Source organism: Maniola hyperantus, chromosome 25, assembly GCF_902806685.2.
Source record: "Maniola hyperantus chromosome 25, iAphHyp1.2, whole genome shotgun sequence".
NCBI classification, from domain to species: domain Eukaryota; kingdom Metazoa; phylum Arthropoda; class Insecta; order Lepidoptera; family Nymphalidae; genus Maniola; species Maniola hyperantus.
Genome location: NC_048560.1, coordinates 8,071,491 through 8,086,989, shown reverse-complemented (window position 1 = coordinate 8,086,989; position 15,499 = coordinate 8,071,491). Strand labels below are relative to the sequence as shown.

The window sequence follows — 15,499 nt, the reverse complement described above, 5'->3', positions numbered from 1 at the left end:
CACTTGCCAGCAGGTGTGATTGCAGCCAAGCTCTAGCTAGTCTATTCTGTCTGTGTCCGCAGAGGAGGCGATCTCGAAGACGGCGCGCGTGCTGGAGGAGGCGGACATCTCGGAGGAGAAGCGGGACGTCATCCACCGCGAGATCGGCAAGTTCCGCGAGAGCATGAAGGTATGCGTCCCCCCCTGTGTCCCCCTTCCCCCCCACGCCCAGTAACGTGCGACCCACCGCCCCCGCCCGCCCGACGTCACTTGGTATATACATGACCTAGGCTGCTGTTGTAGTGTTGTACACATACTGGGGCTTTTAATGATTTTAGGCTTATTTCGTGGTTTAATGGCATATTATTCTGTATATATACTGATTTTTATTTTAAAATAGGTCTTCTAACACTTTAAATTAAATTGAGGCCGGGACGGCTGATAGAAGCGAGACTTCTACACATTTTTTGTTGAAAGTAGTTTTCACTGAATGAAACTTATCAACAAATTGTCATTCAGTGGAGAGTTGGGGAGTTGCCGAGTGCCGACAGAAGTGAACACTTGCAACTATGAAATGAGTTGCAACTATGAAATGAGTTGCAACTATGAAATGAGTTGCAACTATGAAATGAGTTGGGGAGTTGCCGAGTGCCGACAGAAGTGAACACTTGCAACTATGAAATGAGTTGCAACTATGAAATGAGTTGCAACTATGAAATGAGTTGGGGAGTTGCCGAGTGCCGACAGAAGTGAACACTTGCAACTATGAAATGAGAGTGATTTTTTTTGGAATTTTCAAATGAATTAGAATAGAATAAAATAAAATACAATAGAAATACATTTAATCATAATTCTACCATCAATTTGAAATTTTAATTATTTTAATTTCATAATTTAGTTTAATGAACATTAGTTTAGTTTTACACTTTGACACCTCTTGGCACTAGGATGTCGGTGATACGACCTTGAACATTTTCAAAATCGTCCAACACGCCTAAAAAAGTTTTGATTTCATAAAATATTTGGCTGGCACGCCCGACAGAAGCGAAACTTCTACACATTCGTGAAAAAATATATTTAAAAATGCAGCAATTATAACATATTATATTTGTCATTGAATTGATACCTAATTCAGAAATATACCGAAGATGTATTTCATAGGTGTTGAGTCTAACATCCCGTGCCTTATCATTGCAGTGGTGTGATGGTGAAGTGTGCCGCTCGCTTCTTGTTGTTACTTATTAATATTGTTTTGTTTCAGTAACTTATACTGACACCAGTGACACTGTAAATTATATTATGTAACGTAAATAAGGAGCGATTTTCAATTAACAATTTTTTAATTAGTGAAATTCAAAACGTAGGGTAACTCACCCAGTAGTTGACATGAAAAAAATAATGTTTTCAAAGCGATGCTATTATTAGATAACAACACGAATAATAAATAGCATAAACAACATTTGCCTAGCTCGTAGTTTGATTTGAACAGCGCGAGGCTACTTACACAAATAATTGTTTTAACGTAACTCGTTCGGCTCAATGTCACGTACACATTGGCACCGATTCTAAGCACAACCTAATTTTAGAGTATTCGCACCCTCTTCTTACTATTGAAATATGAAAAGGACAGAAGCAGTTTGACATTTCTAAATTTAATTTTTAGATGGTAAAACCCGTGATTTTAGCACGCACTCGCGAACCTACTGTTTAAATTTGTATTGTGCACTAAAATTTAGAGTCTTTAAATGTGAAAGTCATGTTCCGTTCCTTTTTTAGCATTAGTAAAAAGAAAAGGATGCAGATACTCTAAATTTAGTTTAGAGAGAGACTAGAGAATCGGGGCCATTGATGTATTATGTAAAGATATTGGTGCGGTACACGGCTACTGTAATACCGCAGTCAAATAGAGCGGTATTGCGTAGGTCGCAACATCACATACACGGGTATCGCGACAGTGCGATAGAGCGGTATCACCGTAGGGTATTGTAGAGCGGTGGGGTGTATACGTATTGAATATTTGCTATGTTGTTTGTCTCAATTCAATTTATTGGATTGTAGTTCTTTCGTTTTACATATAATGATTTGTTGAGGCCTGTTGATATCACAAACAAATAATCACGGAATACTCAATAGTATCTTACAGGTACAGAAGGATCACTACGCAAGGACGTTTAAATGAATCGCGTCTCTCGTAACTACGCAATAAAGTGCAATTCAGTTAGCACTGCACTGTGGCTTGAAAAACAAACGCCGCTCTGTTGCGTAAACTCTCTTTCTGTCTTATGAGATAAGACGGGCGCGCCGCCGCGGGTCTGTGTCGCGGCTCACGGCCCACGGCGCCGAGTGAGCCGGCTGCTATCTCTTTCTGTCTTATGAGATAAGACGGGAGCCGTCGACGGGCGCGCCGCCGCGGGCCTGTGTCGCGGCTCACGGCCCACGGCGCCGAGTGAGCCGGCTGCTATCTCTTTCTGTCTTATGAGATAAGACGGGAGCCGTCGACGGGCGCGCCGCCGCGGGCCTGTGTCGCGGCTCACGGCCCACGGCGCCGAGTGAGCCGGCTGCTATCTCTTTCTGTCTTATGAGATAAGACGGGAGCCGTCGACGGGCGCGCCGCCGCGGGCCTGTGTCGCGGCTCACGGCCCACGGCGCCGAGTGAGCCGGCTGCTATCTCTTTCTGTCTTATGAGATAAGACGGGAGCCGTCGACGGGCGCGCCGCCGCGGGCCTGTGTCGCGGCTCACGGCCCACGGCGCCGAGTGAGCCGGCTGCTATCTCTTTCTGTCTTATGAGATAAGACGGGAGCCGTCGACGGGCGCGCCGCCGCGGGTCTGTGTCGCGGCTCACGGCCCACGGCGCCGAGTGAGCCGGCTGCTATCTCTTTCTGTCTTATGAGATAAGACGGGAGCCGTCGACGGGCGCGCCGCCGCGGGCCTGTGTCGCGGCTCACGGCCCACGGCGCCGAGTGAGCCGGCTGCTATCTCTTTCTGTCTTATGAGATAAGACGGGAGCCGTCGACGGGCGCGCCGCCGTGGGTCTGTGTCCGGCTGCGATCGAGTACAGGCGCTGTTGCCGAAACTATATGTTAAACATTTCGTTATGTTACGTTAGAAGGAACGTCGTTAGTAACGGTATCTCAATATTATTTAACGTTATATTTTAATCGTTACTTAACGGTGTACGCGCGTCGAGTGAAATTGCTACTTCGTACACGGCGTTTATAAATAACGCTAATGAATGTTTAAGAATTTCCGTTCGTTTGGGTATCGTTATTTTTAACGTTAAAATAATAGTACTTTTGTGACGTTACAAAAAATACCGGTAATTTGGTCCCTGGTTACGTACGCCTCCACACGACAGGAAGGGCAGGGCACGGTAGAGCAGGCTGCTAGTGTCGGAGCGGGCGGGAGGACGTGGTCGCTAAGGCTCGCTTTGCGGTAGGTGCCGAGCAGCCGCGCGCCGCGCCGCCGGACGGGTGAGTGAGTGTGCCGCACGCATCGCGTCGCCGGACACGCGAACACGCACTAACTCGTGAGAGCCCGTAACGGAGCTAAATTTCATTCATTGGGACCATTGTACACTTTTTGCTGGTCAGTCGTTAAAAAAAAAATTGACAATTATTATTATGTACATACTAAACTAAACTAAACTAAAGCTACTAGGGGTACCGGGCGGTCTTAGTCACAAGTAAAATCCACAAGCACTTTTGCTATAATTTGATTAAATAAACATTATAATTATAATAATCTATACTTCTATACTTAATACTTAATTACTTAATAATATTATAAAGAGGTAATGTCGTTAAGTTTGTATGTAGGGGTAATTTTTGGAACTACTGAACCGATTTTAAAAATTCTTTCACCAGTAGAAAGCTACATTATTCCAAAGTAACATATTTTGTTTATATTTTTTGGCTCTATTTTATTTTCAATAAATTAGAGATCCCTTCGAAAATTGCAATAAAGTCGTCTCATCTGTGAGCTTCCGTGGCGTGCGCTGCCTAAATAGTTGAAGTTACACGGAAACAATGTTTGGTGGAATTGTTTCTCTTAAACAGTTCTAAAAAAAAGTCCACGATAGCATTTATCTATCTTTTAGGGTAGGCTCACTATAACCATTTTTATGGTTTTGAAATGTGGTCAACAAAGCTTTACTTTCGGAGGTGTTTTTACTATCATAGTATTAATCCTTATCAAAATAAAACTGTTCGTCATCTCAAGTGTTTAATTTAGACCAAAATTGCCTTTTGTATCATTTCATTTAGATTAGTATCTTGGGGGATATCACGAAATTAAAATAATGGGGATGACCGCGGCAGTCCGTGCGTGCAACGCGATTATGTTGCAGTGAAATTATATTGGAGGTAGGCCTCGAAGTAAGAACTCGAGGATCTAACTCCTCAGCCTTGATGCTGTAAGGAATGGCATTCTTAAATCGTGGTGATACCATGGGATTTTTAAAGAATCATGCGTTTAAAATGTTTTTACGAAATTCGGTACTGAGATATCTGGCATCCCGGGGACGGGCTACTACGGATAGGTTACTTTTTGTCCTGGAAAATCAAAAGTTCCCAAATCCACGCGGGCGAAGCCGCGGGGATTTATATCATGTGTGCGTGCGTGCGTGCGTGCGTGCTCGCGTGTCGGGTGTGAAAGTAAAGCCGGGGCGACAGCGATGCGTGCTCATTAAGAGACGGCGGAGGTAATCAAATTTTCATTGAATTGTATGTATTTTTAACAGATTTCTCATTATATCTTTTTCATTTATTACACTATCACTTTACAGTCTCTTTTAGGTTTCATACTTTCTCTTACTTTAACTGCTTAAAAGCTGATATGTTTCAATTGCATATTCGTATTACATAGTAGTAAATCACCAAAAACTTCCAACGGGTCTTTCAAAAATCTTTATTTTTTTTAACTATTAGTCGAGTTTAAAATGTAATAGAGACATTCAGCTTCAACTGGAGCTATACGATATCGTCACACGTCATATTCTGGATTATATATATTTTGTTTTCCATCGTTCATGCGACGCTGGCACACTAGGCACACTAGGCACACTAGGCACACCACACAAGTATCATACAGCATATTATTATGTATTATTTTGAATTCGGCAAACGACCGGTCGAGATTCATCGAAGATCTTATGATTGTGACTTTTATTTACCCCTTAATCGTATTTGTAGAGTTTGATTAGCTCTATTCGTAATTCAGTGATACGTCTCGATCGGCGAAGCCGCTCGTCGCGATTCCATATTCGTGAGTTATGGATGAGCGACTCGCCTCCCGACTGCGCTCTCGTCGTGTATAGTCGGACACTTTACCACTAACGTTACTTTTTATGACCGACTAAAACTCGAATTATTAAGTTATATCAGATCAGAGACGATTGCCGTTACTAAATTTTGAACTTTAAAACCAAAACATTTCGTTGTTACGTTGAAAACGTAACGTTAATAGCAGCGGTATATCGATACAATTTAACGTTATATTTTTATCTTTACGACATAAACGCGCCTCAAGTGACAATGCTACTTAGTACACGGCATTATTAGAGGAGGGTGTATAAGTGTTATTACTTTTACCGGTATTAATAACGGTATCTAGATAACGATAACGGATGTATCGGGATCGATATTTTAACCGATAACATAACTTTGGTAACGCAACAAAAATACCGGTGATTCGGTCCCTGATTATGATGAAACTATCAAATAGGTTTTTAAAACGGTTCATTAATTGAGTAAAATGTTGGATGCGTCAAGAGCTCGGTCGGGGCGGGCTCGGTATAACGCGACGTGTCGTGACCGTGCCGGAGCCGTCGCGGGATCGTCGGGCGTCGCCGCGCCGCCGCCGCGCCGCTTCGCGCCGGACCCCGCGTAAGTGACGACATTGTGTTTTGGGTAGAGAGCGTGAGGTCGAGGTGTGTCGTTCAGTTTTTCCACAGGTGCAGCCCCCGCCCCGCGCGCCGCCGCCCGCCCCCGCCCGCGACGGATGAGCGGACGCCATTGCAACTATCGTATGACAGACATTCGTTTCATTTAAACGCTTGCGGCCATTGCATTCGTGTTACATGACATTAAATACTTTCCTATTTGAATAGCCTTTAGGGTCGCTCTTTTGCAATAAAATTGTCGGTTGCAGTGATCGCAAAACAAATAGTTCAATCTGAAGTTTCATAGCGGTTTCCACAGTTCATAGACTAAAGATTACATTAACTAATCCAGCTCGAGATCTGTTTTATACGTAGTCATGCGCCTCATGTTCAGATTGGACTCCTCGTTTTGCGCGCATTATAGCGTAGCTTTCAACCTAATGAAAAAATATATCGCTTCTATGAATTAAATCCAAAAATGATAATTGATTCTATGAATTCGATCGAGAAGCATCTCGAAATGCTGTAAAGTTAACGAATGCAGTGGTCGAAGGTACCTGACACTTGTAATTTCCGTCTCCGCGTAGGTTTGGAACATTTAGCTTTTGACGTCACTCGAATTTGACAGATGTGGAACATACAAAAGCCCACGTTGTTGCCATGATCGTGTGCATTCTTGTTTTTGTTGTAGCGACGCGCTCCGCCTCGAAACTTCGTCGTTTGCAATAGCTTGTACATTTCTTTTCCCCCGTCACTGAAGACTATCGCACTTAAAGTTACCACTTGTGTATATAAAAGGTGGAGAAATTACTAAATATATCTTATAGCTGAACATTTTAATGTTAAAATAAAATGTCACAGAAACGTACAATAATTTTTTGTGACATTTGATGAGAGAATATTTTTAAGTAACGATCAGTACGGGCCGATTTGTTTAAATGATATTAAATGAAAGTTTGGCAAATGTCTGGCCCCACAAAATGGAACTGATCATTGCGAGATAATTTATGAACAAATTATTGTTATATTGCTTGAATGAAATGTAAAAAAAATAATGAAATCAGCCGAGTTGACCTCTCGCGGTGTAGAGTTTTGAGGTTGGGCGCGGTCGCACTGTGCTGGTGCTGTGCCGGCGGGGCGGCGAGCACTCGTGAACTGGGCGCGCTTGTGCAGGAGGAGGCCGACGTGGTGGTGCGCCGCAAGCGAGACAAGGACGACAAGCCCGAGCGCGAAAAGGAGAAGGACAGAGACAAGGACAGGGACAAGGACAAGGAGCGCGAGCGGGATAGAGATAAGGAGCGCGACCGCGAGCGTGAACGTGAGAGGGAGCGTGAGCGAGAGCGAGAGCGCGAACGTGAACGTGAACGTGAGCGCGAGCGCGAGCGCGAGCGTGACAAGGACAGACGACGTACGAGCCCTGCCAGGTATTGCAATTTGTAAAAAACAATAAAAAAATTATATTTTTTAAAGTGCTGTTTATAGGATAGGGTACTTTACCCTAATAACTTTTACTTACCTACATACAATAAATGAATAAAATTAGTGTTGAAATTAAATTGACTCTTTATATAATAAAGAATATTTATATAATGTGTTTATAAACGCTCTTGTGAAATGAACTTGCGTTGCTCTGTAAAGAGGGATGATGTTTTATTAACAACATTGTCTACCTCACATTTTACAAAAGCTAAACACATAAGGTCTTAAAGATTATCTTACCTGTAAAGAGAAACAACAATTAAAGCTATTATTTCACTATTAATTATTCACTTAGGTATTCTTTAAATTCTCATTTTATACAGTAATTCAAAATTCTCTCGCACAGCTTAACGTTTTTAAAAAACAACAAGTTGACAGTTGACAGCTCTATGTCGTGTCAATGCGCGGCAGATTCAAATGATGAAATCATAGACATGATAGGTGAATCTACAAGTGAAGAGAAATAAATGGGCATCCTAAGTTCATTTATATTTATTTAATAAAAGAGAAAGTTGTTGTATTAAAAATATGAATTAGAATATTGTGATAATGAATTGGAAATGGTTGGAAAACAATATGAGGACGTGACTCGTTCTGTGCGCAGGGGCAAGGATCGGCGCGAGGACCGGGAGAAGGAGCGCGAGCGGGAGCGCGAGGAGCGGGAGCGGGAGCGCGAGCGGGAGCGGGAGAAGGAGAGGGAGCGGGAGCGCGAAAGGTACGTGACGTGTCGGACAAGTGCAATTCACTCGAGTAGACCTAGAGACCTCGCATGGTCCTCCGAGGTTGACAGTTGATATACAGGGCGGCCGGAGATGTGACGTCTAAAAAAAAATTGAGTACCTTATATTAAGGGGTATCCAAATCACCCCCATGTATGTTCAGCGATTTTCAATAGTTTAGGAGATATGAATTTTTTAATGATTTTTTCATAATTTTCATCCCTCATTGGTTTTTATTTTTTTTCTTTTTCTGTAGAACGTTTTTGGACATTTTTTTCGTGGTAATTAGTAACCATGTCATGTGCAAATGTCCAAAAACGTTCTACAGAAAAAGAAAAAAAAGAAAAACCACTGACGGATGAAAATTATGAAAAAATCATTAAAAAATTCATATCTCCTAATCTATTGAAAATCGCTGAACATACATGGGGGTGATTTGGATACCCCTTACCATAAGGTAGACATGTGTCCGCTATAGCTTAACTTAACTGAAAACCGCTGCCGTGCCTATAGCGAACCGTAGCGTTATTGTCGTAGCTAACAACGGTTATCAGTTATCATCTATGGCGAACCACCTGACAACGCAACGCTGCCAACTGGCAACTGACAATGCATTGTTTGGTTTTTTGGTAACTAGAAACGCAATAATTATGCCTTCTCTTTCTTTTTTTCACTGAAAGCTGAGAAGGAGCGGTTATTGGCTACCGGCTTAGTAACTAAGAACTTGATAAACCAAAGCCGACCTTATCTCTATTAAGCTAAGGCTTAACTGTACAAGTACTTGTCCATTACACTTTGATCTATCAATTTTAATACAGTTAGCCTTAGAGTAATAGAGATAAGGTCCTCTTTGGTTTATCAATCTTTGTGAAATGTTTTTGGTTAACTGGATTGTGTCAAACTATTCGTGCAGTCGTCCACTATAGTTTGACCTATGTCAATGATCATTATAATTAAACTTTGCTGCTATGAACTTAAGGTTGTGATTACTTCACGATATTCATGAAAGTAAAATTGGTTTTATTTTAGTGAATATGCGCGCGCTAGCTATACAGACGGTATTGATACGGCAGCTAGCTTAGTTACTACTACGGAAACCGCTGCGCGTTGCGCATATTAAATTAGTTGAAACACAACTCTGATACCGATATTCGGAAACGGTTATCAATATTGGTATTGAAACTAAATAACTGTTGATTAACCGTTGCCAGAAATAGCCAATAACGCCCATCTTTACCATAAGGTGTTTGTACCTTGGGCTGTTGGCTAGGCGCTGGTAAGTTTCGAACCTTCGTTCTTCTTGGCTGTCGCAATTGGGTTTGTGGAATCTTGAGTTTTCCTTTATTCACTTGTGTGTTGAAATCGATGTAATGTAAAAGTCCGTTAACGTTACGTGTTGAATGAATCTGAAGCTTGTTAGTCCGTTTCCTGCCTAATGTCAGGCTGTCACATTATATGTCATATCACTGTCACTGTCAATGTCTTTAGAGTAGACCACAGACCCAGTGCCTTGTCTATGATCTATTTGTTTATAGTTGTGTTTACAACATAAGGTGTTCAATTTTTTCTTTTAGACGTCATATCTCCGGCCACCCTGTATATATTTTTGTTCTCAATTGGCAGGGAGATCCGCGAGAGGGAGAGGGAGCGCGAGGCGCGCGAGCGGGAGCGGGAGCGGGAGCGGGAGAGGGAGCGGGAGCGGTGAGTGCCGACTGTAATGCGGATGTTGCCCGTCATTAGAACAGATAACTTCGCTATGAATATTTAACCAATCTTGCGACTCTTTGGAGCTTTTTATTCGATAACTATTTAAATACTTGTAAAGAAAACCACTTTACCCATGGACACCTATTCAGTGCTTTTCTTTAATTTATTACTTTGTCTTTGGTGCATAAAAGACATATCCTGAAGTCTGTGGACTTAGCTTGTCAAATGTCACTACGAAAAAAATAGGTATAACTTTTGTTGGAGAACTTGCGTTTTTGGCGGGAAACGCGAAGTGCGCTTTTTAATTGAAAATTGTTAAAAATATAGTTTTTGAGTGTAAATAGTACATTATTTTGTAAATAGTTTTCGTTAAACTGTGGTACAATGCCGTCAGATAGTGACGGCTGTGATTTGGAACCAGCAGCGGGCAAAAAGAGGAAGAAAATGCAAAAGGAGAAACCCTCTGAAAGTGATGGTGCAAAATACAAACCATTTATAAAACCAGGGTATCGCCGGGCGTACGGCGATACTAGTACCAATTCAGAATTCCCTGTATACGTAGAAAGCACAGAAGATATCAAACTAGGAAACAAAAACCCCCTAGTGGTATCCAAATATTTTAAACAAGTAAAAGGTGTAAGTGAAAGTAGGCGCATAAACGCTACTAAAATTATGCTTGTCTTCAAACAAGCGACAGCGGCTAATGACTTTTTGAAGCACGAGTGCCTTTCAGTTTATAAACTTCGAGCGTTCATCCCGGCGTCCTCTGTGGAAAGGGTAGGGGTGGTTAGGTTTATTCCAAAAGAATCTAGCAATCAGGAACTTTTCAATAAACTCTCCTCGGAAAGTGAAGTAATAGGTGTAAAGAGATTTTTGAAAAAAGTGGGAGAGGAGCTAATTCCTCTCTCCACTATCAGTGTAATTTTCAGCGGTACTAGTCTACCGCAGTATATTTATTTGGACAACTGGAGATACAAAGTTTTCACTTATGTTCCTCCTTTGATGCAATGTTTTAAATGTATGAAATTTAACCATTATGGGAAAATTTGTAAAAATCAGCAAATATGCTCACGGTGCGCTGGTGAGCACCATTACAAGGACTGCACGACGGATACACTGAAGTGCAGCAATTGTGGGGGTGCGCATCTTGCAATATCAAAAACGTGTCCTGTAAAGGCAGCGAGAATGGAGAGGAACAAAAAAGAAACCTACTCAAAAGTAGTTCAAATAAGTAGTGCGAGTTTCCCTCCACTCCCAAAGCCTCAGAGCCCTCAGACATATGAAAAAAAACCAAACTACATACTCACAGCCTAAGCAAACTACACAGACAAAGACAGAAATTTCACACAATGATATTGTAAATAACTCTAAGCTTTTAGGAGCCATAGTAAACACTTTGGTTACAATAGGGAACTCTAATAATATTAAGACTACTAATCAAATCAAAGAAACATTTTTAGAACATTTAAGTAAAATATAATGGATTCTCACCTAACTATTGTGCAGCATAATATCCAAAGTATTAACAATAAGAAACCCTTGGTTAAAACATTTTTGGAACAACATAATATTGATATTTTGCTATTAAATGAGACCTGGCAAAAAAATACAAGTAATTCTATTAGATTTTCAGGATATAATTTTGTAGGAAAAAATGCAAATAATGAACATGGTGGAGTAGGCATTTTATTAAAAAATACATTAAAATATAAAATATTGCCAACACAATTTTATCAAGATGTCCAGTCCATAGCAATTTCTCTAGAAACTAATATAGGTTCCGTGTCGATTCTATGTGTTTATTGTCCACCTAAAAATAAAAATAACAATTATTGTAGAATTAATAAACTTAAAAATATTATTGCTAGCTTACCAAAACCTTGTATAGTCTCAGGAGATTTTAACGCGCATCATATTGCTTTTGGGTGCAATTGTACAAATTCAAGAGGCAAAACATTGTTTGAAATTTTTGATGAACATGACCTATGCCTGTTAAACACAGGTGTATCTACTACAGTACAAAGACCTAATGCAAATAGCTCTGCTATTGATGTGACAGGGGTGAGTCCCGTATTAGCACCTCTATGTGAATGGTCAGTAGGTGACGATCCTTTGGGTAGTTACCACTATCCAACTTTTACAAAATTAAGCCTAGTTCCATCTAAATATTCTGTCAATGACAAAGTAGAGAAATTTCTATTTCATAAAGCAGATTGGACCAAATATTATGCAAAATCAGAGGAGTACTTTAAAGGTATATCTTTTGATGAAAAAGATCCTTCACAGTCGTATGATAAGTTCTGTGAAGTTTTAAATACTCTTAGAAAAGAATTCGTTCCTTATGTAAAAATTGAAGGTCCTAGACTTTTTAAAACTCCTGCTCCTTGGTGGGATGAAAACTGTGAAGTTGCTGTTAAAAATTCGAGAGAAGCTTTACAGTTATATAAAAGAAATGGGTTGATGGAAAATTACATTAATTATAAACAATTGGATGCACAAAAAAAATTAATAATTAAGGATGCTAAGAAAAATAGTTGGTACAAGTTATGTTCAACATTCAATAGATATACTCCTATTACTCGAGTATGGAATTATATGAAAATGTTTAAACGTATTAAAAACCCACCACAGCATAAAAATGATGTATGGATTCCCGATTTTATTTCAAAATTTAAACATGATAACAATAACACAACGTTAAATACCTCTGTTTTCGAATTTAATAATGATTCTGACAAGCATATGTTACTTTTAAAGCCTTTCACTTTTGCAGAATTTAATATAGCACTTAAATCAAGAAAAAACTCTACACCCGGCTTAGATAACATTCCATATATAATGATTAAAAAATTGCATAAATTAGGTCAATTAGCTTTACTTGATATATTTAATAGGCTATGGGATAATCAATGTGTTCCAGAGAGTTGGAAGATCCAATGTATAGTACCGATTTTAAAACCTGATAAATCTTCATCTGATTGTAATTCATACAGACCAATATCACTAACATCATGCATAGGAAAATTATTTGAACAAATGCTGAAACTGAGATTAGATTATTTTACAGAAAAAAATAAATTATTACCAACATTCCAATACGGTTTCCGAAAAGGAAGAAGTGCTAATGAGAGTTTGACATCATTTGTATCGGATTTAAGAAGCTGTAAGTTATCAAAAGATGCTGCAGTATGTGTATTTTTGGATATAGAAGGTGCTTATGACAATGTTGATTTAAACCAGATTATTACTTCTCTTCATGAAATTGGCATTCCTGGAAAAATGTTAAAATGGCTATCAAATTTTTTAAATAACAGAAAGTTTTATGTTAAGTATAATAATATACTTCATGGACCTAACTCAACAAGTAAAGGCCTTATGCAAGGTGCATCATTATCTCCAATTTTATACAATTTATATACCTCTCAAATTGAAAAATATGTAACAACAAAGGATGTAAAAATTTTACAATTTGCAGATGACTTGTTATTATATAGTGTAAATAAAAATGTAGAAATAGCTGTAAATAATGTTAATTCAGCATTGACTCAGGTGCAAAATTATTACCAAAACACTTTAAAATTAAGTATTAATACCTCTAAAAGTTCATGCATGGTATTTGGTGGACCAGTAGATGTAAACATTAAATATAATAACTTAGATGTTCCAATTGTAAGAAATAAGAAGTTCTTAGGAGTAATTTTTGATACAAAACTAAAATTCGATGCTCACATTAACTACATTTGTAAAAATGCATTAAAAGGCATTAATCTTATTAGATGTTTAGCTGGTACATTTTGGGGTTCAGATCCCAAAGTTTTGACTTTGTTGTACAATAGTATGGTTAGAAGTCATTTTGATTATAGTTGTCTTGCGTATATGCAAACTAATCCATCGTTGTTGAAAAAATTGGATGTCATTCAAAATATAGGTTTGAGAATAATAAGTGGAGCAATGCGGTCTACACCTATTAATTCAATGGAAGTAGAAACATGTATCCCTCCTTTGCCGGTGAGACGTGTTTATTTGGCTGAAAAGTTTTGTTTGAAGCAACTATTCGCTAACTCTAACTTGGTAAACAAATTATTACTTCCACAGGATTTATTAAAAGTTACTGAAGCATCAATTGAAACTCTACAACCTACAGCGGAAGCACTTCTTTCCGGTAAAGGACCTACTATGTCAATGATTATGACTTATATGCATAGTATTGCTAGTAAGATAAATGTGAATGACGTTTGGCCTATGTATGATTGCCACTATGATGTAATAAACCTCGAAAATAGAATACACATCACTGATATTAAATCCAATTTAGACTTCCTATTGTTCATTGAAGAAAATTGTAAAAATCATTATAGGATATATTCGGATGGTTCTAAAAATGAGAACTTTGTAAGTTCTGCTTTTTATGATTCACAGTTAAAAAAATGTAGATCATATAAATTAAACTCTGACTGCAGTGTGTTTACTGCTGAATGCGTTGCCCTGTTCAAGGCATTGGAATATATCAAAGAAGAATTAATGTTTAAAATGAATAACTATGTTTTAATAACAGACTCGAAAAGTGTTCTTTTAGCTATAAATAATTTTAATTTTAGTAATTATAAATTAGTTTATATTATTTTCCAAATTAAAAATGTACTACTTAATTTAAAACAAAGGGGAATTAATATAGAATTTGTTTGGGTACCCTCCCACAGAGGCATAACAGGAAATGAAGTGGTTGATTCTGCTACAAGAAAAAGTAATTTTTATGAAGATTGTTCAAGTAGCATCAAGGTGCCATTTACGGATTTATGCAATACAATTAAAATAAGACAAAAGAAATTGTGGAGTGAAGTGTGGGATGTGACTAATAAAAATAAAGGAAAATGGTATGCGGAAATTCAAAAGGAAATACCAATACAACCATGGTATTTCAAAACGAAGTGTGAATCTAGAAAATTTACATCATTAATGAATAGACTGAGATTTGGTCACTGTCTGGTGCCAACACACCTGAATAAAATAAAAATACTAAACAGTAAAAAATGCAACTATTGTGATTATGAGGAGGCTGATGTTAATCATATGATACTCAAATGTCCAGCTTTTGGCATACAAAGACTTATATTAGCCAGTGATCTAAACACTATAAATATGGAACAAAAACAAAAAATTGATTTTCCCCGCCATGTAAAGGACTTGTTGTGTAAAACGTCATATTTTAAGTCTATTTTTAATTATATAAGTAATACTATAAATAAAGTGTAAAAACGTTAGACTAATTAGTTATAAGCAATTTTGTATTTTTAGAATAATATTTAGTTATAAGCAATTTTGTATTTTAGAATTTGTAAATTTTTGAAAGGCCTTAAAGGAGTGTTATCCAGGGCCGTAAAATAAATTAAAAAAAAAAAAAAAAAAAAAAAAAAAAAAATGTCACTACTGACAGTTATGTCAATTGAATCTGAAGTTTTGTCGGTGTTTTGAAGTAAACGGATATTTTGTGTTTATAATTAGAAAAGAATAATTGTTAAAACCGTAAATAAAGGCTTTAAATGTTGTTTCTGTAGTTGTATAGAAACGCAATTAAGTCTTAGTTTCATTCCCCGAATCCACTCAAGAATAAAATAACATTATAAAACAACATTTTCTGCATATATTTCACTAAACATGGAACGGTTGCGGTTTGATTTTGTTGTGAAACCAGCAGCGGATGGAAAATCAAATACCATCTGTATAACCTCGATAGCT

The 15,499-nt window shown here is 38.4% G+C and overlaps 1 protein-coding gene and 1 long non-coding RNA gene across 2 annotated transcripts in view; one reads left to right on the top strand and one right to left on the bottom strand.

Moving 5' to 3' along the window:
- LOC117994006 (RNA-binding protein 25) overlaps window positions 1-15,499 on the top strand; it is a 41,045-nt gene that overhangs the window by 2,998 nt on the left and 22,548 nt on the right. Inside the window, exons 5-10 of the mRNA XM_069507336.1 lie at window positions 63-169; window positions 3,336-3,412; window positions 5,749-5,862; window positions 6,908-7,282; window positions 7,942-8,052; window positions 9,680-9,757. Of these exons, the coding sequence (XP_069363437.1) occupies window positions 63-169; window positions 3,336-3,412; window positions 5,749-5,862; window positions 6,908-7,282; window positions 7,942-8,052; window positions 9,680-9,757 (862 nt within the window). The remainder of the gene's footprint in view (window positions 1-62; window positions 170-3,335; window positions 3,413-5,748; window positions 5,863-6,907; window positions 7,283-7,941; window positions 8,053-9,679; window positions 9,758-15,499) is intronic.
- Window positions 805-1,529, bottom strand: LOC138404082 (uncharacterized). Its single transcript, XR_011238190.1, has 2 exons — window positions 1,354-1,529; window positions 805-1,264 (listed from the first exon to the last, which is right to left on the bottom strand). It is a non-coding gene; the product is annotated as an uncharacterized lncRNA (long non-coding RNA).